Source organism: Pongo pygmaeus, chromosome 10 (assembly GCF_028885625.2).
Source record: "Pongo pygmaeus isolate AG05252 chromosome 10, NHGRI_mPonPyg2-v2.0_pri, whole genome shotgun sequence".
NCBI classification, from domain to species: domain Eukaryota; kingdom Metazoa; phylum Chordata; class Mammalia; order Primates; family Hominidae; genus Pongo; species Pongo pygmaeus.
The window spans coordinates 100676885-100700632 of record NC_072383.2 but is presented as its reverse complement, the minus strand read 5'-3'; the positions used below and the strand labels follow the sequence as shown (position 1 = coordinate 100700632).

At 35.2% G+C, this 23748-nt stretch overlaps 1 protein-coding gene across 9 annotated transcripts in view; it reads right to left on the bottom strand.

Moving 5' to 3' along the window:
* The window catches only part of PARPBP (PARP1 binding protein), an 84178-nt gene that overhangs the window by 8202 nt on the left and 52228 nt on the right, over nt 1-23748 (bottom strand). For 5 of the 9 annotated variants that reach the window (XM_054445682.2, XM_054445673.2, XM_054445675.2 and 2 more), the window contains 3 exons: nt 16616-16799; nt 13490-13668; nt 9610-9688 (listed from right to left, as the gene is read on the bottom strand). In XM_054445682.2, coding sequence (XP_054301657.1) covers nt 9610-9688; nt 13490-13668; nt 16616-16799 — 442 coding nt within the window. The remainder of the gene's footprint in view (nt 1-9609; nt 9689-13489; nt 13669-16615; nt 16800-23748) is intronic. The other 4 variants (XR_008493094.2, XR_008493093.2, XM_054445676.2 and 1 more) reach the window with 2 other exon arrangements.

The following is a 23748-nucleotide window of genomic DNA, read 5'->3' as shown; positions in this document are numbered from 1 at the left end:
TGCCCTGTGGCACATTCATGTCTGCAGATGGATTCTCAAAGGACTCTGGGACATTTTGTAGTATGCTGGGTCCACACATTTGGAACCCATATGCAACTTTATATTTGTAAAGGAAACCCTGCATTTGTTCACCCTCTCTTCTAAATGCTAGGTAGTAATCTGATGTGAACTGACCTTTGGAAAGAATTATGATCAATGTATCTTCAAATATTGTTTCTACCCTATTTTCTCCTCTCATTCTGGGACTCCAATTAGGCATACGTTAGACATTTTCTCTGTGTCCTGCTCTTCTATTTTGCTTTTTCATTTGTTTTTCTCTCTTTTCTCTCCAGTTTGGAGATTTTTTTAATGCTGCATCTTCAAGTCCACTTATCCTACCTAATGCTGTGTCTGTTCTTCTACTAACCACATCTAACAAGGTCTTAATTTTAGATAATGTTTTTACAATTCTGGAAAAACATTATCTTTTTGTTCTATGTCATCAATTCTAAATCTCTGTTGGAATTCTCCATTTTTTTCATATATTTTGACCATCTTTTCCTCCAATTACTTTTATAAGTTAATTTCTTTCTGATTCCTTGCCAGTAAATTTCAACATCTGGATCATTTGTGGGTCTCCCTCTATTGTTAAATGTTTTCCCTTTATTAAAGGACAAATCATCTTGCCTTTTCTCATGTCCAGTATAATTTGTTTCATGCTGGATATTGCACATAAAGGAACTCTAGAAGCTACAGATGACCTCTTCCAGCAAGAAGAGTTCTCCTTTTCACTGTTAGGCAGACACAGTGAAAGACTGATAACCTCAATACAATCAAGGAATGAGCTGCATCAGAGCTGGGTTGCACTTTTCATTAACTCACATTTGACTTCTGGTTCTTATCTCTTCCTCGGGTGTGCTCTTTCTAAGCTTTCAACTGCCAGCCTTGTAGGGATCTCTGTCACCTCTGGCCTAAAATCTGGGAGATTCAGTCTGTTTTTCAGGGGTTTTCACACTATGTTCTGTGATCTCCCACCCCACTTTATTTCCAAATATGGCAAATATCTTGAAAAAAAAAAAGACCAGCCATGTGTTTGAGGCACGTCCCACTTCTCAAGTGGAATCAAGGTGGTTTTAGTCTATTGTATTAAGGCTCCCTACCTCCCCACACAACTACAAAATTCAGAGTATGTGTCCTAGGTAAAAATAACTGCATTTAGGACTCCTAAAGTTTCCAATTTGTTGACAGCCTCTCAAGACACCCAAACACTTTGGTGGTTTCTCTGTTCCTCAATAGAGTTCCTTTACATGGGCCAACACCAATCCTCAGCTCATATTCAAAAGTAGCAACAAATCCCAGGGAAGAAAGCAGCTGACAATAGACTTCTCACATCAGAAGGATGTTATCCTGTCCAGATATTTAATTTTTAAAAAATTCTTTGATTATATACCTCTCCTATGTTTTTAAAATATATTTTCCCCAACTTATCTGCCTTTTATTGTTTTGCTATTGTAGCAAGAATGGTGTTCTACCATGACGTACTATATCCTCATGAAAAAAAGAAGTCTCCACATCACAACTTGATTCTGTTCCTTCCTTATCTGACAGCATTTTATTTTCTCCTCAGAGTTACATTTTGAAAGCTGCATTTTTTCTGTTATCCCTCATTTTTCCATAGCTTGAGGAACAGTAGAGGTAGAAGCTCAACTCATCTGAAGAGACAGGTAGTCTATGAAAATTTCTGGGTTCTGCACTCTAGGAGTTTATTACATATTGTATATACCAGAGGAAGGTTCACTTCATCTCATTAGGGAGTGTATTTCAATCAAGTGGAAGGAAAGCATTTGGATAATTTCCCCAATTCAGTAGGTAGAACTAGAGCCTTTATTTCTCTCAGTGTGTAAATCCCAGGGTTCATTTTCCACAATTTGTCTATATTCCTCCTCCATTGCCACTTCTACTATTTCTCTAACGAATAAGAAAAAAGAAAAAAAAGGAATGCACACCTTAGTTCTCAGTTTTGGAAGTATTAGTGGTAATCCTCAGAATTTTGCCAGTTCACTAGTTCTGTATCTGGGGACTAGGACTAAATAAAGTTGCTAAATCATTCTATGCCTCTTCACTCTGAAATCTTCAGTTTCTTTCCCTGACCATCATCTTTTAAGCTTATTGCATCTGATTACATTATTCTTTCTTAGTTGATGCTGATTATTTTTACTAGTTTTTATTACTTTGTACTCATTTCAAGTATCAGGCAGGGGAAGAAAATTCTATTAGTTAAACTCAATCCACCATTTTAATTTAGATGTACTCAAGAGTTTTCAAATATCATAGGGGTTAAATTTGAATTTTCTAATACCATAGGGTTAAATAAAAGAATTTGTTAATACCATAGGCATTGGACTACTACCTGGGTGTTTATGAAAATAAAGAGTTCTAGCCAGTCCAGTTTTTTTTTACCAAGTCCTTACTTTCACTGTCCCAACAGCTAAAGGTCCAGTATTCTCCTGATTAGCGCACTTAAGTTATTGACTGGCTAAATGATGATTACTCAGACATTCATATAATATGCTATAACCATTAGCCTCAGAATAAAGAAAAGACCAGTATATATGACTTTTCAGTTGTGCCTGATGTGCAAACTACCACTAAACCAAGTCGGAAAGAATAAAACCAACTAATTTATAGGGATTTAAGGAGGTATCTCCTTGAAAAATCATTTAATAAAAAGGTATAAGGGTACCTATAATAACTTACTTAAAGTGCTTAATAAATTAAAAAGGAAATTAAAAAATTTCTTGAAACAAATGAAAATGGAAACATAACATACCAAAACCTATGAGATACAGCAAAAACAGTACTAAGAGGAAATTTTATAGCAATGAGCACCTACATCCAAAAACTAGAAAAACTTCAAATAAGCAACATAAATATGCATCTTATGGGACTACAAAAGCAAGAGTAAACCAAAATCAAAATTTGTAGAAGAAAAGAAAAGGATTAATAAAGATTAGAGCAGAAATAAATGAAATTGAAACCAAGAAAACAATACAAAATATCACAGAAATGAAAAGTTAATTTTTTGATAAGATAAAATCAACAAACCTTTAGCTAGACTAAGAAAAAAAGAGAGATGACCCAAATAAATAAAATCAGAAATTTTTAAAAAAGGAGACATTACAACTAATATTGCAGAAATTCAAAGGGTCATTAGAGACCACTATGACCAACAAATGCCAATAAATGGAAAACCAAGAAAAAATAGATAAATTCCTAGATGCATATATACAATCTACCAAGATTGAACCACAAAGAAATAAAAAACCTGAATAGATCAATAATAAGTAATGAGACTGAAGCTGTAATAAAAAGTCTCCCAGCAGCTGGGCCGGGTGGCTCACGCCTGTAATCCCAGCACTTTGGGAGGCCGAGGCGGGTGGATCATTTGAGGTCAGGAGTTGGAGACTAGCCTGGCCAACATGGTGAAACCCCATCTCTTCGAAAAATACAAAAACTAGCTGGGCATGGTGGTGGGTGCCTGTAATCCCAGCTAATTGGGAGGATGAGACAGTAGGATCACTTAAAACACAGAAGGTTACAGTGAGCCGAGATCGTGCCACTGTACTCCAGCCTGGGTGAGAAAGTGACACTCCATCTCAAAAAAAAAAAAAAAAAAAAAAAAAAAAAAAGTATCCCAGCAAAGAAAAGCCCAGGGCCCAGTGGCTTCACTACTGAATTTTAGCAAACATTTAAAGAGAACTAATACCAATCCTATTCAGACTATTCCAAAAATAGATGAGGAGACACTTTCAAACTCATTCTACAAGGACAGGATTACCAATACCAAAACCAAACAGAGAAAACTGTAGGCCAATATCTCTAATGAAAATTCATGCACACATCCTCTACAAAATACCAGCAAACCAAATTCAACAACATATTAAAAAGATCATTCATCATGACAAAGTAGGATTTATCCCAAGGATATAAGAATGGTTCAACATGTGCAAATCAATCAATGTGATACATTATATCAACAGAATAACGGACAAAAATCATATGATCATTTCAACTGATGCTTAAAAAGCATTTGATAAAATTCAACACCCCTTCATGATAAAAACCTTTGAAAGACTGGGTTTGGAAGAAACATATCTCAACACAATAAAGGCCAAATGTGACAGACCCACAGTTACTATCATTCTGAATGGGGGGGGAAAAAAAACAGCCTTTCCTCTAAAATTGGGAACAAGACAAGGATGTCTACTTTCACAAGTTACTCAACATAGTACTGGAAGTCTTAGGTAGACTAATCAGACAAGAGAAAGAAATAAAAGGCATCCAGATTAAAAAGGAAAAAGTCATATTACCCTGGTTTGCAGATGATATGACCTTTATATGGAGAAACCTAAAGATTCCACCAAAAAAACTATTAGAACTAATAAACAAATTCACTGAAGTTGCAGAATACAAAATCAACATATGAAAATCAGTAGCATTTCTATATGCCAACAGCAAACACTCTGAAAAAGATATCAAGAAAGTAATACCATTTACAGTAACAACAAATAAAATAAAATACCTAGAAAGAAACTTAAAGAAGTGAAAGATCTCTACAATGAAAACTATAAAACACTGATGCAAGAAATTGAAGTGGACACAAAAAATGGAAAGATTCCATGTTTACTGATTAGAAGAACCAATACTGTTAAAATATCCAGACTACCCAAAGCAATCTACAGACTCAACACAATCCCTATCAAAATACTAATAACATTCTTCACAGAAATAGAAAAAATAATCTTAAAATTTACATGGAACCACGAAAGAGCCAGAATAGCCAAAGTCATCTTGATCAGAGAGAACAAAACTGGAGGAATCACATTTGAATTGTACTACAGAGCTACTGTAACCAAAACAGCATGGTATTGGCATAAAAACAGACACATAGAGAGCAATGAAACAGAAAAGAGAACTAGAACCAAAAAACTAAATCCACACATGTACAGTGAACTCACTTTCAACAAAGATTCCAAGAACATACAGTGAGGACAGGACAGTTTTTTTTTTTTAATTTTATTATTATTACACTTTAAGTTTTAGGGTACATGTGCACAATGTGCAGGTTTGTTACATATGTATACATGTGCCATGTTGGTGTGCTGCACCCATTAACTCGTCATTTAACATTAGGACAGTTTTAATAAATGGTGCTGGGAAAACTGGATATCCATGTGCAGAAGAATGAAACTAGACTCTTATCACTCTCCATATACAAAAATCAAATCAAAATGGATTACTCTATGGACTTATAGACTTATAGACTCTATAAGACTTAAATCTAAGACCTCAAGCTATGAAACTACTAAAAGAAAACACTGAAGAAATTATATAGGACATTGGTCTGGGCGAAGATTTCTTGAGTAATATCCCACAGGCAGTACCAACCAGAGCAAAAATGGACAAATGGGATCACATCAAGTTAAAAATCTTCTGCACAGCAAAAGAAACAGTGAACAAAGTGAAGAGACAACCTACAGAAGGAGAGAAAATATTTGTAAACTATCCATCTGACAAGGGACTAACAGCCAGAATATATAAGGAACTCAAACAACTCAAGAGGAAAAAATCTAATAATCCAATTTAAAAATGGGCAAAAGATTTGAATAGGCATTCTCAAAAGACATACAAATGGCAGACAGGTATATGAAAAGGTGTTCAACATCACTGATCATCAGAGGAACCCAAATAAAAAAACTACAGTGATATATCATCTCACCCCAGTTAAACTGTCTTATCTCCAAAAGACAGGCAATAACAAATGCTGTCAAAAATGTGGAGAAAAGGGAACCCTCATACACTGTTGGTGGGAATGTAAGTCAATAAAACCACTATGGAGGAAAGTTTGGAGGTTCCTCAAAAACCTAAAAATAGAGCTACTATACAATTCAGCAATTCCACTGCTGGGTATATACCCAAAAGAAAGGAAATAATACATCAAAGAGATATCCACACTGCCACGTTTACTGCAGCACTATTCACAATAGCCAAGATTTGGAAACAACTTAAGTGTCCATCAACAGAAGAATGGATAAAAAAAAAAGTGGGCCACCTGCAATCCCAATCGCAGCTGAGGTGGATGGATCCCTTGAGCCCAGGAATTCAAGAACAGGCTGGGCAACATAGTGAAACTCCATCTCTAGAAAAAAATACAAAGTTAGTCGAGCATGGTGGCACACACCTGTGGTCTCAGCTACTTGGGAGGCTGAGGTGGGACCACTTGAGCTTGAGAGTTCAAGGCTTCAGTGAGCCATAATTGTGCCTCTGTATGCCAGCCTGGGCAACAGAGTGAGAACCTGTCTCAAAAAAAAAAAAAAGAAAAAAAAAAGTGGTACATATAAAAAATGGAGTAAAAAAATAATAATAAATTAAAAATAATAAGATCCTGTCATTTGCAACAACATGCATTGAACTGGAGGACATTATGTTAAGTGAAATAAGCCAGGCACAAAAAGATAAACTTCCCTTGTTCTCACTCATTTGTGGCAGCTAAAAAATTAAAAACCTGAAATCATGGAGATAGAGAGTAGAATGATGGTTACCACAGGCTAGGAAAGGCATAGGGTTAGGAAGAGTGAGGATAGCTAATGGGTACAAAAATATAGTTATATAGAATGAATAAAATCTAGTATTTCATAGCACAACAGGGTGACTACATTCAACAATAATTTATTGTACATTTTTATAGAGTATAATTGGAATGTTTATAACATAAAGAAATGATAAATACTTGAAGTCATGGATATCCCATATACCCTGATGTGATTATTACACATTCTATGCCTGTTATCAAAATATCTCATGTACCCATAATATACACACCTATCATGTACCCATAAGAATTTTTAAAAATAAGTAAATAAAGTGCTTGGAAATTGGGGATAAGAAAGTGGCAGAAAACATTCACTAAAGGGTCCTAACAAAACCAACAAAATCATGAAGGTTCAGGAAGAACCTTCTGGTTTCCTTTGCAGGGAAATTTATTTGACCATCATAAACAAGATTCCTGATACACTACAGTAGGAAATAAAAGTTGAGGACCTAAAATGAGTGTGTTCATGAACTATTTCCAAAGGGTTTCATAGACTTTTGTGATCACAGGAGCATCTATTTCTATTTAAGAATGAGGAAACCAAAATCTGAGTTAATTTATTCCATATAATAATGACATGGATATTTCATAAGCAAGTACATCAAAATTCTAAGTTATCTAACTATTTTCTACCTTTGAAATGCTCATTTCAAGATATTTTCTGTGTAGAGCATATATTATTTCTGTGACCAAAAACCACTATATGCCAAAAGAGCAAAAGTAACAGAGTAATAAGATAATCAGCTGCTAAACTACTTTTCCATAGGAACTTTGGTAGTAAATATTGGCAGCATTTTTTTGTTATTCCAACAAATACTCTACATGGCTATGGTTCAGTTGTATACCTGGTTAAACTAATCATTTTCATACTTCACTTTTAAAAAGAGTATCGCAAAATATAAGCAATGCTTTCCCTTCTTGATTGCCGTTTATTAATAGATTCAGAGCTGTACAGACTAAGTCAGCTCTACTGTTAAGTAATGGAAGCAATGTAATTATAACCTCATTAGTATTTAACCATGGTTTTGCACACTGTTATAAAATATTTCACGGTAGTTATGAGATCTTGGATGGATAAGGTGCCTTCTTAGAATTTTGGTTTCCACATCTGTAAATGAGACTGCATTAGATGATCTCTGTTCTATTTCCCAAAACTTTCTAAATTTGTCTATACGTTTCATAGTAATTAGTTGAGCCTTCACATTTTCTTTAAAAACAATCTCATTTCTCAGATAGATTTTTTCATTTTGATTTACTTAATTTTAAGAAAATCCAATTGGATTGTTTATAACACCAAGGATAAAATGCTTGAGAGAATGGATACCCCATTCTCCATGATGTGATTATTATGCAATGCATGCTTATATCAAAACATTTCATGTATCCCATAAACATATACACCTACTATGTACCCACAAAAGTTACAAACAACAAAGTTTAAAATAATAAAAGCAAATAAAATAAAAGAAAACTCTAAGCCCTTTCCCGGTAATATTTAACGTTACTTCACTGTCAGTGATTTTTCCTTATGTGATGTCTTACATTCTTTTTTTTTTTTTTTTCGGATAGAGTCTCATTTTGTCACCCAGGCTGGAGTGAAGTGGTGTGATCTCCACCTCCCAGGCTCAAGCGATTCTCCTGCCTCAGCCTCCCGAGTAGCTGAGATTACAGGTGCCCGGCTAATTTCTGTATTTTTAGTGGAGATGGGGTTTCACCATGTTGGCCAGGCTGGTCTCGAACTTCCGACCTCAAGTGATCTGCCTGCCTTGGCTTCCCAAAGTGCTGTGATTACAGGAGTGAGCCACCATGCCTGACCCACTTTCGTATTCTATTTGAAATGGAGACAGAGAAATTGGGCCCCCCAAAATATGACTTATTTTTAAATCAAAATATTAAAGTTTGTCAGTATCCATAGCAAGAAAAAAATTTTTTTGACATGTTACACTTCTGTTTCTACCCAAGTCCAATGGATAGATTTTTAAAATCTTATCCCTTAATTGCAAATACTTATATTAATATGACAAAGAATTGACAAATTTTATTCACAGAAAAATTTTATGAAACTCGATGTATTCCACAAGCATTAATTGCTAACAACTACTAATAACCAATAGAAAGAAAAGGTATTAATAAACTAAATGGGTATAGGGTATATAGATGAAACAGGTATCAACTAAAAGCTTTGCTAATTTGAACTAAATTTCCAAATGAAAAAATAAAGGGCATACAAATTACTCTTCTCTTTTTTGTTGTATCAAGATGAATATTTGACAATTTAAGGATGATTATAAATTTTATATAAAAATCTTATTTAATGAATTAATGAATTCCCAACCACACAACAGTGTCTGGATCATAGTAGATACCCAATAAAAGCAGGATAAATAAATGAGTTAAAGCCAAATTTCTTTTTGAAAAATAAGGTCAATAAAAATTGCTTGAAAACACATTATTGATTACTTATAGGCACAGATGTTTCATATGAGGACAGCAAAACTTAGTTCAAACTAAAGGAACAAAGAACAGGAACAGTTCTAGTCAAGAGCAATGTAAAATGCTCTCAGCTCAATCTACAATTAATTATATTCTGCCATTATATCTTCAGACAGGAACAAATTTAAAATCACATATCTTGAGATTCAGTTTAAGATATAGAAATGTAAATGAGAAAGCCTTATCTTCTTTTATTTTCCACATCACTCATTCAATGGATATTTATTCAACACTTACAATAGCAACTGCTTATTCCTTTCCCTTTTTTAGGTCCAGTGGATTAAGCAAACCAGAAACAGATTAGTCAAGACTGTAGAAAAGGAAAGTCTCTGTAGGTCAACTGTCATAACTCATTTTCCATTTAATTCCTACTGTGTCATGTACAATGTTTACAATATTTACAATACCCAGCTCAGCTTTATGTATTTATTTCTTCTAAAAATAAAACAGTGTTTGCTATTTTCATGGCATGCATTAAATTGTACCTTAATTTTTTTTTCTTGCATTGACTTACAGATGCGTTCTCTTAGGGGTTTTATCGAATTATTCACCTGTGTGGGAGACCTATGTCAAAAAAAAAAAAAAGGCAAAAATTTATTGCTATGGTTGGAATGTTTGTTTCCCTCCAAATTCATGTTGAAACTTAATTCCCAATACAATATAGTTTTTCCTCAACTTATGATGGGTTTACCTCCCAGATAAACTCATCATAAATTAAAAATACCATTAAGTCAAAAATGCATTTAATACACCCAATCCACCGAACATCCTAGTTTAGCCTAGCCTATCTTAAACATGGAATTAGCTGGAATTAGTACATTCCAATATCTGTTGGGCAAAATCATCAGGCAACACAGTAGAGTATCAGTTGTTTACCGCCATGATCATGTGGCTATCTGAATACTGTGGTTCACTGCTGCTTCCCAGAATCATGAGAGAATACTGTTCTACATATTGCTAGCTCAGGAAAAGATCCAAATTCAAAATTCGAGGCACAGTTTCTACTGAACGTGTACAGCTTTCACACAATTGTAAAGTCGTGTGAAGGTAAATCACAAGTCAAACCATCATAAGTTGGGGACCATCTGTGGTATTAAGAGGTGGGGCCTCAGGGTGATTAAATCATGAGGACTCTGCCTTCATGGACAGCCTTCATGGACAGGATTAGTGCCGTTATGAAAGGGTTTGTGGGAGCATTTTTGCCCTTCATTCTTCCCAGCCACGTGAAAACCCAGCAAGAAAATATAACCTATGGGGAAGAGGCCCTCATCAGACACCAAATCTGCTGGTGCCTTGATCTTAGACTTCCAGACTCCAGAACTATGAGAAACAAATTTCTGTTATTTATAAATTATCTAGTCTGGGGTGTTTTGTTCTAACAGCCTGAAGAGATGAAGACACTTACAAACCAAAATGGCCTTTAAACTAGTATCTGCCCCTCCCCTACCCAAAAGCACAGTTATAGGATAAAGGACAACTAAATCTACTTGTTTATAATACAGTCATGTGCTGCATAACAACATTTTGGTCAACAACATACCACATATTTGACAGTGATGCCATAAGATTATAATGAAGCTGAAAAATTCCTATCACATAAATACTTACCTTTATGTTACTATTTCTTTATACTATTTAGTACAATAACATACTGTATAGGTTTGTAGCCCAGGTGTGTAATAGGCTATACCATCTAGGTTTGTGTAAGTACACTCTATAACGTTCACATGACAAAACTGCCTAACGATGCCTTTATCATAATGTATCTCCATCATTAAACAACGCATAACTGTACTTTATAAAAGTGTCATTATTTCTATTCTGAGAATCCTAAATATTAATAGTTTGCTTAGTTAATTAATCCGGTAACTAAATGTTTCATGAGCTTCTACTATTTGTAAGGCACTATACAAGATATTGTGAAGAATAGAAAGTTGACTCATTTATTGACCCTATATTCCGGCATCCTGAAGTCTAAGTAAAGAACATAAGAACCCACATAACTGAAATTCAAAATAGTATGAGAATTCGAAAGAGAAAAACATAGAAATAGGAGGGTCAGAGAAGGTAAAATGGAGAAGACCCATCCTATAGTTTTGGATTCAGACCAACTTGAATACCTTAATAAATTAATCCCTTTTGGCTTAATAGAGCCAGAGTTAGAACCCCCTTGACTCAAATGACTACTAAGCAAGAATAAAAGATTGCCTGCCCTAAGAAAGAATAGTTGACAACCTTAAATTGATATACCTCATTGTCCTTAATTTTATCATTTCAGTGTAGACCACTGAAAATTTACTTTACCACAGACCAGTGCTTGTCTGCACAATGACAATTAGAAATGCGAATGCAGAATCCAAACTGTAAACAATAGCAATGTGTTCAGTGACATGATTAAGTACAGAAAAACCTTTTCTTTTCTTTTTTTTTTTTTTTAAGAGAACAGGGTCTTGCTCTGTCGCCCAGGAGAGAGTGCAGTGGTGCAATCATAGCTCACTGAGGCCTCAAGCAATCCTGGGCTCCCAAGTAGCTGGGACTACAGGCATGCACCACCTCAGGCTCCCAAGTAGCTGGGACTACAAGCGTGCACCACCACACTGGGTAATTCTTTTTTATTTTTGCAGAGATAGAGTCTTACTATGTTGCACAGATTGGCCTCAAACTCCTGGTCTCAGGCAACGCTCCTGTCCTGGCCTCCTAAAGCTCCGGGATTATTAGCATAAGACACCATGCCTGGCCTAGAAAGATTCCTTTTTAAAGGGACTCTGCGATTAAATTTGTTAGAATAAAAATTTCATGAAAGGAAAATAACTTTCTCTAAGAAAATGAATTAAGTCTGAGAGAAAATTGAAATTATCTATATTTCTACCTAAAAGCAAACTTGTTAAACAGAAGTAAGATGAAAAGAGAAAAAATAAAACTTCATTTATTTCTTTTTACTGTTTTCTGGGATTCCAGCAGCAGCTATAAGTAAATCACTGATAAAAATATTTATCATTAATAAAATATTTGGGCATTCTGAGGTAGAATGTGGAAGAATTATTTCATGCCCAGATATAAAAGAATAGTCATGGAAGTTGGTAAAGAAGATGAGATTTTAAGGAATCAGATGACAACACTGAATGACAGACCACTGTAAAGTTTCTGTTTAAAGAGAAGAGAAAGGATACCAAGGCACAGGAGAGAGTATATGAAGCAATCATGAAGCCAGATTTCAATAAAATAACTCCAGTAGAAAACAGAAGAGATCAAGCAGTAGGATAATTTTGTGAAAATTCTCTACAGTGTACTAAATACAATTTAAAATGGCTGTTCTAAAAATTTTAATGTTTCTCAAAGTGAGTGTCCAATTAATTAAAAATATCAACAACCTACTCACGACTGACCTAATCATTAAAACTGGAGAGCGTCTACTATAGATGAAACTGCATCACCCATATATATATATGCCTTAACTCCCAAATGTGACTGTATTTGGAGATAGGGCTTTTAGGAGGTAATTAAGATTAAATGAGGTCACATGGGTGGGATCCAAATCTAATAGGACTGGTGGCCTTATAAGAAGACAAAGAGATCTCTCTCCATGTGTTTCTAACCAAGGAAAGGACATGTGAGCACACAGCAAAAAGTCAGTTATCTGCAACCCAAGGGGAAAGCCCTCACCAGCCCTGACCATGCTGGCACCCTGATCTCCAGCTTCCAGCCCAAAGAGAAAATAGGTTTCTGTTGTTTAAGCTACCCAGTCTATAGTATTTTGTTATGCCAGCCTGAGTAGACGAAGACAGCATCAATGTCTTACACATAATATCAGCATTAATTTGGTAAATATTTTGCTTCATAATTTGAGGGAGAACCAGGAGCTGTCAATTCCAGTGTAAGTTTGGTGTATGTGCTCTCTCTTATTCTAGGCAGAATAATAGTCTTGGGAGCATAGGCCTCAGGCTTTAGGAAAGACACCCTTGCTAATTGCTAACATACCTCACTTGGGCAAATTACTTAATATCTCTCAAGTCTCTAATTCTTTACTTAAGAACATGGTGGTTGGGAAGGGTGAAATAATTTAACTGAAAACATTTAGCAAAATTCTTGACCCACAGCAAAGGAAAGAAATATTTTCAAAGCAAAACAACAAGAACTAAAAACAACATTGAAACCAAAGACATCTCTCAGGCTGTACTCTCATAAAATATTACTTATTTTATATATAACCTCTTTGAATTCAAATGTTCAATCTCCCTTTAATTAACTTTTATTTTCTTTCTTCACAATTTCTGTAGTTTCTAAGTTTCCTACCATAAGCATACATTTCTTTTATAATTCTCTAGAGTTAACATTTATAACACATATAACTTCCACATTACTTACCTAAAAAGTGTAAGAATAGAAGTTCCATGATGATGGATTGTGTTTTCCTCATCATATAAAAGCTCTGCTTTGTTTTTGGTAGGAGCATTAGCTGCTTCTTCATCCAAAAGAACTAATAAGGCTTTCACAGTATCTCTGCCACAGTATGCAGTATCATGGTTTATGGCATGAGATTTTGGCTGAGACAAAAAATAATTTTAAGTAAATGTAATAATCACCCCAGCTGGGTGAATGGCCATACTTTTAAATTCCCTGTGGCACTGGCCTCTTATATCTATTGTTAAAGTAATAAAACATCAGCTATAAGAAGTGGCTGTAGGGCATGTGACCATTTTTCCTTAAGCCATGCTATATAATCAACTTTATCAATTCCAAAAGCACAAAAATAATATCATCAAAAGAAGACATTAGGTTCTGGTCAAAATAACATTAGGCTTCGAGTCAGAAAAATTTAGCCACTATCTAGCTATGTGACATCAGCCCCATGGCTCAACATCTCTATTTATTTTTTCTCTCTTATGCCAAAGAAGGATGAGGTTCTGGCTATCTGAATACAGGCCCCATGGAAGACTGTAAAGATCAAATGCAAAAATGAAAAGCTAGTTGACGTTCATTCATTCAATAATCATTGATAAGTATATATTATGTCCCAAGCACTGTATTTAAAGCTAAGGCTCCAAAGGTGACAACCATTGCCTTCAAAGAACCCATAGTTTCCTTGACAAGATAAATAAGTAACTGACAATTGCATTACAGAATGCTAAGTGCTATTTCTAATAAGTGTATGCACAGTGCAGTGGGAGTACAAAAGAAGTGACCAATGTACCCTGGCATCAAAGATGATTCCACAGAGGAGGAGGCACCCAGAGGAAGAAGAGAGCATGGTGCTTTCAGGGACCAGGTAGCATGGCATGGCTGAAGAATAAGGTAAAAGGGAGGAAGTGATATGAGATGAGCCTGGGAAACTTTGTATATCATGCCAAGAAGTTACAAGCCAGTCTGTTACAGAGGAAAAATCTCTTGCTTTAGTAAGCAAAGAAGTAAAATGATCCTGTTTAGATTTTAAAGAATCAGTGATGGCAATGTATAAAATATATTGTGAGATACGAATGTTATAAAATCTGGAGACAGGTCACAAATTAAAGACTATAATAGAACAGTTTAGAAATGGAGAGTTCTGAACTAAGATAGTAGTAATAGAGATAAAGCAGATTAAAAAGGGAAAGCTGAAAAAAACTTCATGACTAGATAGAATAAAATAAAATATATAATAATAAAATAGTATGTATAGATACATGTAAGCACAAACTCTGTAGGCATTTCTGGCTGGATTTGATACCAACTGCTTAGTTGTATATCCTGTATAACTCTGGAGAAGATGCTTGAACTCTCTTCTTAAACTCCCTGACAAAATAGAGGCAATGATAATGCCTAACCCAGAGGGTTGCTGGACACTATACCTAGATATCAAAGCTACATCTTCTGGGACATCTGTTATAAGCTGTGCCAGTTTCTTCAGCTTTCATCAATATCATCTTGGCCTTCTTTCTCTGTTTGCAGACTCAGACTACCAGGTGAACTATAATGTACATAGCTCTACTGGAATTACAACAAATTGCCTATCACAATCTGGTGCTTCACACATATTTTTCATTAGTACCAGAGAATTCCATATTCCTTAATAGTAATTTCATGAGTGCCATTTGATTATATTTCTCAAAGATCTCTGATTTGGTTGAAAACATGAAATTAAGAACCAGATTGTTGGTATCTTTATTAATTCTGCCAAGAAATGGAAGCAATTGATGTTTTTAATTATTTGAAGTTGACAGATTCTGATTGATACTTACAGTAATAACCTGGTTGTCATTTGAGCCAAACTATTCACCAGGAAGTGTTAACACCCATGAAATATACAGGGAAACAACCCTGAATCTTCCCCACCTTCAAAGTAAATCTAAAAACAAGCATTGTTATAGAAAAATAGCTAAAAGTGGTCCCAGAGGGCTGTGAGTAAATGAATGAATGAATGAATGAATGATAAATAATAAAAATTAAGCAAAAGTCTTTCTTCATACACTGGCTACCATAATCACACCTAATAAAAAGGGGCTGTTAGAAAAATTGAATAAACTGCAATAAACGAACTATACTACTCTAAAATTCTGTTCTAAAAACACAGTAGTCAATTTCTCTTATAATTCTGTGGGTTAGAATCTACTCTATTTAATTATCTCTGCAAAAAAAAATTAAGAATAAGTAAATGTTCTGGGAATATATAGTTTAAAAATTGCCAGGTACAGGTTTTAGTAGGCTGAGAATGGAGGTAGAAAATAAGAGACAGAGATTTATAAAAGAAAAGTAAACTGCTGAATAGAAGCAATTTCTAACAGGACTGTTGCTGTCCTAACACAATGCTTAGTATTAAAGTCAGAAACAGAAAAAACAGGCTTTTATTTTATATCTGAGTAAATGGGAAAGTAATTGTTTATGAGAATATTTAGGACAGGCATGGTGGCTCATGCCTGTAATCCCAGCACTTTGAGAGGCCGAGGCGGGCAGATCACGAGGTCAGGAGTTTAAGACTAGCCTGGCCAACATAGTGAAACTCCATCTCTACTAAAAATACAAAAAATTAGCCAGGCATGGTGGCAGGTGCCTGTAATTCCAGCTACTCGGGTGGCTGAGGCAGGAGAATCGCTTGAACCCAGGAGGCAGAGGTTGCAGTGAACTGAGATCGTGCCATTGCACTACAGCCTGGGCTACAAGAGTGAAACTCCGTCTCAAAAAAAAAAAAAAAAAAAAAAGAATATTTATGGAAAAATAGCATAAAACACCTTAATATCCATCAAGAATTATAAGGTTTTAGTACTAAAAGGGATACCAGAGATTACCCTATGCCTTACTTTAACAAATTCATAAATTTGGCCCAAATATGTGATAATTTACCCAAGTTGAACATATAATCCTACATAATCCCATTGAGAAACTTACATTTTCAATATCATTTTAGAACACAGGAAACACACTCTTCTGACTTAAGTAGCAATAATAAACCATTTCTACAATAAATAGAAGAGATAATGATTTGTATAAAAGGATAATGAAAAATAAAAAGCTCATTACCCGAGCAGGACTGATGTCAGTGGTGCTAACAGCTACAACACCTTCTTGAGAATTGATAATATTTTTAATCCTCAAATCCAAATCCTGAGCAACTTCCTCTATTGCTTTGTAAAAAGGATCCCTGCTGTTCTGGCCTTTAATCAGCTGCATCTTTATCACCGACAGTATTTGACCCCCTGCAATGCTGAAAATAGAAATAAGATTGCCTCTATAACAGTATTGCAAATTATAATATGCTTATACACTTGAAAATATAATTTTCAGAGTTAACACTTTTCAAAGAATATAGCTTTGATCTTATGTATCAAACAGTTAAAGCATTTAAGAAAAAGATGAGGACCATTAGAAACAAAATTTAAAAGTTTGTCTAAAAGCAAGTAATTTCAATAAGTTTCTTCTTCCTTGATTTGAAAGCTGATGGGAAATAATTTAGTTATATGTGAAATATAACAGGTTCAGAAGTGGTTGTATACATGCAATATATTTAAAATATATACCTTTAGATACAACTAAAATAACAAAAACAGTTACCTCTCATTGCATATCTAGACTCTTACATTCATTTAATCTTAAAACCAATTCAGTAAGTTGATATTATTATCCCTAAATCACAAATGAGAAAATTGAGTCCCACAAAGGTTAAATGGTTTGTCCAAGAACACATGGTGTTCTGTGTGAGGGAAGAGACAGGGAGGAAGGAAACTGACGTGAAAAACATGATATTGCATTCTAATAAGTGAAAGCTTTTATTATGTGGAAGAGGAAACTAAGCAAGTTAGTACTGACCTAAAGCAAACAAGAAACTGGACCAACTATGGCCAACAGACAAGTGTTTTTAAAAACCCAAAATTGATATTTCTTTATACCACACCTAAATCTAAGAGTTTGGGTTGCAGCTTCTGCTCTAAAGGACAAATGTGAGAAACATATAAGAGGAAGGATTTTGGTCCGTTTTAAGGAAGAAATGAGGTGTGTCCAATAGAAGAGGATTCTCTTTTAAAGCCAGGAGATCCCATCCCTAGAGGTATCACTGGAAAGGCAGCACAGTGCCAAATGAGAAACTGGTGTGGTCTGACTACAGACCATGAAGTCAGGCTGCCTGAGCACATATCACAGCTCTGCCACTTTCAACCTTGGGTATGCTATTAAATTTCTCTTTTGTAGTGGCATAAAGGAAATTATGAAATGAAGTTTTCACTCTCACCTTATTGCCAGGTTGTATGTTTTACAGAAATGCCAGGTTCCCTAACAAGCTAGAAAGAGATGAATGTCCACATTTAAATAGCTGGTCCAGATAGAAGAGGAAAGTTAGAAGAAAACTGCAGAGAGACTTAGTGTATGATGACAATGTATTTTCCTAATCATCAGACTCATATCCAGCATTTGTTTAAAACATCAACTCCAGATCCCATCCTATGGAATTACAATCTCCAGAGAAGAGCACTAAATGTTTGCATTGTGTTAAAAGTACCACAGGTGATTCTTATGATTAGGCGAGGGTGAGAAAAAAGTCATGAAAAAATCAGCTCCTTGAGAAAGCAATCATATTTTACTGATCTTCATACTGTCAGTTTACATTTGGCATACAGAAGAGATGATTGACGTATGTTTGTTGAATAAATGAATACTATCACATGCAACAATCTAAATTTTTTAACAGTAAGACAAATGATACATATTTTACTATTCATATTATTATTATTTGCAATACAAAAGAACTTAGGTGGTGTCTACTTACACAATGGCATACTAGATACCCTGAAGAACATATCACTGAAGAGACAAAAATCTCCCAGTAACACCCAATCTCTCCCTCAAAAAGGAACCAACCAGAGCTGGCATGTTAAGTCGAAAGCTGTGCACAGTAAGCAAGCAGGATATCATCCTGAGGACAAACATCTCTAGTAACACTATGATCAGGATACAAAGCTCAGGACTAGCAGCAAGGTGGAAGAGGACAAGCAGGGACTTTCACATTCAGTCTGAACCTTTCAAGGGAAAATAAGCTAGCATGGTTTTTACTAGATTTATTCTATGTATTTCATATTTTTGAAGCTTTTTTTTAAAAAAAATCCTGCTATCTAGTAATGATACAGAAATCCAATTGCATTTTGTTTATTGGCCTTGTGTCCAGCAACACTCTTAAACTGTACTGCCAATTGTAATAATTTGCCTTTACATTCTTGGAGTTTTCTATATAATTAGTCATATTATCTTCAAATAGAATTTTATTTTTTCAATTATTATATCTCCTATTTCTTTTTGTCTTACTACACTGAATTGGACATCTCATGCTATGTTGAAAAGAACTGATGACAGCAGGAACTCTTGTCTTATTCTTAAGCAGAACGCTAAAACGTTTTACCATTAACTAGGTTTTTATAGAAACACTTTTGTCAAATTAAAGCCCTTAGTTTATTTTTACACCGAGGGCTTAGCCCTGTAGAATGGGTATGTGTTTCCTATTTATCTCCCCATGCTGGCCAGTTCCTGGGCTAAAAGCTGGCTTCCCTTCTTCACTTGCCTCTCTGGCTTTCCTCCTTCACCTATTTTTGACCTGTATTTTCATTACATTCGCCTACTTACCAATGCATTTAAGAAGCATTTTTGAAATACACTATCCAACATTATTAATTATTTTCAATGGAAGAATCTGGGGGCCTAGTCTGCCATACTTCTGTAATCAGAAGTCTGAGTAGACCCTAGGAATTCTTTCACATATATGTGGACTTTCTTTTTCAGCTGTGAACTGGATGAAATGTAGCCAAAATGAAAACATAATTAACATTATATGCTTTTCCTGGGAATTAATCTCTAATAGAAAAGAGTTTTGGAAAAGATTCAAATGGCTAATAAAATCTGGGAGTGTCTTAGTGCCAATTATAAGAACAACAAAAAAAAATGCTTCAAATGATATTAGGAAAGTCACCTTTGACCTCATTTTCTCATGCCTTCTACATGACAAAAATGCTAAATTTTAAAGATGATGTAATTCACTGGCTGAATTGTATTTAGGAAAAAATAAGACTTGTATTTCAGAGACCTGCCAAGGTCAACATTTTGAAGCCATGGCAAAATACCCCAAACAGTAGTGCTCTGACTACTCCATTACTATATACTCACTTCTAGAGCCACCATTAGGTTAGCTTCTAATATCTGCTCAGCAACACAGTGGTTTAATTCAAATTCTTGCTTCTAGAGCCTAGAAACTCCAGAAGTTTTAACTCAAATGACATCAGGATATTTACGCTGTTCACTGGCAATACAAAAATGAATAAAATCTTTCTCTTTAAGAGATCACAAGTGATAATGATACAATGAACTACTGACAGTATAGACAAGTTTGAGTGGGGAAGTAGAGAGAAGGAGGAGATATTCAGGAGTGCTTCCCAGAAGATATATTATGGCTATTCCGGATAAACATTAATAGGAGAATTTAGATGAGAAAGAGGCAAACTGAGCTCCTGACTCCTAACTGCATCACACCAGTGCCCTGGGGCAGAAAGAGAAACACGAGGCTGCTGATGAAAAGCACAACTGAATCCCCAAGCTTGTACCAAAATAAAGTAACTGGAAGAGAACACTAAGCAATAATACAGACAAATGATTGGTAATACTTTAATGTAATTACTGAGTATCTTCACTTTCCTAAATAAAGTGACTGCTTTTCCATACCATACTCAAGAATTTGATAACTATTTGTTGAAGTAAATTTTACCTTTAAAAATTAAATGTAATTAAAGGTGCCACATAAAATATATGAAAAATGTTTCTGAAAAAAATTTTTTTTTTTTTTTTTTGAGATGGCATCTCATTCTGTCGCCCAGGCTGGAGAGCAGTGGCGCAATCTCGGCTCACTGCAAGCTCCGCCTCCCGGGTTCACGCCATTCTCCTGCCTCAGCCTCCTGAGTAGCTGGGACTACAGGCGCCCGCCACCACCACGCCCAGCTAATTTTTTGTATTTTTAGTAGGGACTGGGTTTCACCATGTTAGCCAGGATGGTCTCAATCTCCTGACCTCGTGATCCGCCTGCCTCGGCCTCCCAAAGTGCTGGGATTACAGGCGTGAGCCACCAAGCCCGGCCCTGAAATATTTTTAAACGAGAAAAATTTTAACGTTAGGAGATTAGACTGAAAAATTTCAGTGAGATTTAACACTCCATACATGTATATTTAGCTCAATATAAATAGTTATGTGCTATATAACAACATTACAGTCAGCAACAGACCACATATACGATGGTAGTCCCATAATATTATAATGGAGCTGAAAAATTCCTATTGCCTAGTGATGTAACATCATAGCATCATAGCTCAACACATCACTCACATGTTTGTGGTGATGCTTGTGTAAACAAACCTACTGTGCTGCCAGTCATATAATAGTATAGTGCATATAATTATGTTTAATACATAATACTTGGTCATTATAATAAATGGTTCTTACTGGTTTATGTATTTGCTGTACCTTTTATCATTAGAGTGTACTCCTTCTACTTATTAAAAAAAAAAAAAAAAAACACTAACTGTGAAATAGCCTCAGGCAGGTCTTTCAGGAGGTATTCCTGAAGAAGGTGTTGTGACTGTAGGAGATGACACCTCCAGGAGTGTTATTGCTCCTGAAGATTTTCCAGTGGGACAAGATGTGGAGGTGGAAGACAGTCATATTGATAATCCTGACCCTGTGTAGACCTAGGCTAATGTGTATGTTTGTGTCTTAATTTTAAACAAAAAAGTTTAAAAAGCAAAAAAAAAAAAAAAAAAAAAAAATTAAATAGAGAAAAGCATATAGAATAAGGATACAGAGAAAAAAATTTTGTACAGCTGTACAATGTATTTGTATTTTAAACTAAGTGTTATTACAAGAGTCAAAAAGTTTCAAAATTTTAAAAAATTCATAGTCAAAAAATTTTAAAGTTCATAAAGTTAGAGCAAGCTAAGTGTAATTTATTCTTGAAGAAAAAAATTTGCTCTATAAATTTAGTGTGGCCTAGGTTTATAATGTGAATAAAGTCTACAAGAGTTTACAATAATGTTCCAGGCCTTCATATTCACTCACCACTCATCTAGAGCAACTTCAAGTGCTGCAAACTCCAGTCATGGCAAGTACCCTATGCTTATCTATGTTTATCTATGTTTATGTTTTATACTGCATTCTCAACAGGACCTTTTCAATGTTTAGATATGCTTAGCCACACAAATACCATTGTGTTACAATTGCCTAAAGTATTTGATACAGTAACAGGCCATACAGGTTTATAGCCTAGCAGCAATAGGCTATGCCATATAGCCTATGTGTGTGGCAGGCTACACCATCCAGGTTTGTGTATGTACAGTCTACGATGTTTGTACAATGATGAAATTGCCTAACAATGCATTTCTGAGAGCATATTCTTGCGAAGTGGCGCATGACAGTATAATGTAAATGTGCATTAAAAAGTTGTGTGATAAATGTGAAATACAGAATTTTCAACTTCTAAACAACAGGGAACTATTAATTGATAACAACTTGAAACATCTCATTTAAGACATCTTTCAGGTGAAAGTACACTATGCATTTTATGGTGTCACCTACTGGCAAAGTGTAGAAATGCAGCCACCTATAGCTAAGATGGCCTCATGAAAAATGGGCAGTGGGACGATGAGTGTAAGAATCAATTCTTTTTATTTCTTCCCAGTCTGTCTATTCCACCCTTCCTTGGACTCAAACATTACTGTAATTTTTCTATTTAAAAATAAGTAGTATAAACTTTTCCTCAGATACAAGAGCTAAATACATTTTTATTTCTAAGTTTTAAGGTTGACAGAGATGAGGAGGATAAAGAGGCCAGAGTGAGAGATGGGCAGGAATTAGAGCATAGACAGTTTTGTGTATCATATTGAGGTTCCTGAAGTTTTATCCTGTACCAAATATGGAATCACTGAAAAGTTTTAATTATGGGAGTAACATTTGTTGTTTCAGAAAAATCACTCTGGCAGCAATGAGGACGACAGGATAGGGCAACTTAAGACTGGAGGCAGAATAGACAACTCAGTGACACGTGAAAAGGTCCAGACAAGAAAGGATGAAAGTCTGAAACAGTAAACACTGGAAATAAAATAGTAGCTATAGGAAGAGATGAGGAGAAAGAACATAAAAAATGTGAAGTAAGAAAAAGTGACGGATATTAGCGAGTGAATGTATTTAGGATATGCCCCAGATTCTTCTTTGGGAGCTGGAGAGAGACAGGCTTCATCGCTTCAGGAGGAGAAGCAGTTTTGCAGAGAAAGACAAAAATTTAGTTTAGGACATATGAGTTGCCTATGAGGCACCATCTTAAAGATAGTTGAGGATATGTTTCTGAAACTCAGGAAAGAGGTTCGAATTTCACTGAAATACAGATTTAGAAGAATTTGCATATATGTAGTAGAAGAGGTAGGTGGAAAATAAGAGAATGACGTATCTGAAGTTACAGGAAAAAAGAGTTCCAATAGGAAATGACTAAATTTGAAGACTCAAAAGAGACCAAAGACTATGATAATTAGAAGATCACAAGTGACCACTGGCAGAATAGCTCCAGTAGAGGGAAAAAGTGAAGGAGTATAAATCAGTCAAGTACAGACAATCAAATAAATATTGACTGTCTATTCTGGCAAAAATTGTGCTAGGGCTAGGGAATATTGGTGAAGAAAACCAATAAACTCTCATTGAGTTTACTGTCTATTGAGAAGTATACATTAAATACTTACAAAGAGGGAAGCAGAAAAAAGGAAAGTATTTTAAGAATTTGAGCTGTAAATGGAAGAAGGAACTGGAAGAAACAGAGAAGACAGTTTGTTGTTTATTTCTTACAAGCTTATAGAATGTGGCTAAAGTACTAGTAACGGGAGAGGTTGAAATTATAAGATAAAATGAATAACCAGTGAAGCAATGTCCAAATGGGTTATCCACTTTCCCACCCACCATGTCTAGTTAACTCCTTCAAGTTCATCCTTCAAAATTAGGCTTAACTGTAACACCCATCCAGATAAGCATTCTTGACACCCTTATCCCTGGCTCCCACAAACCAAGTCAATTGCCCTTTCCTCTGTACACCTTCTATTAATATCTATTATGATATGCATAGGGTATATGTTTTTAGTTTTTAATAATTT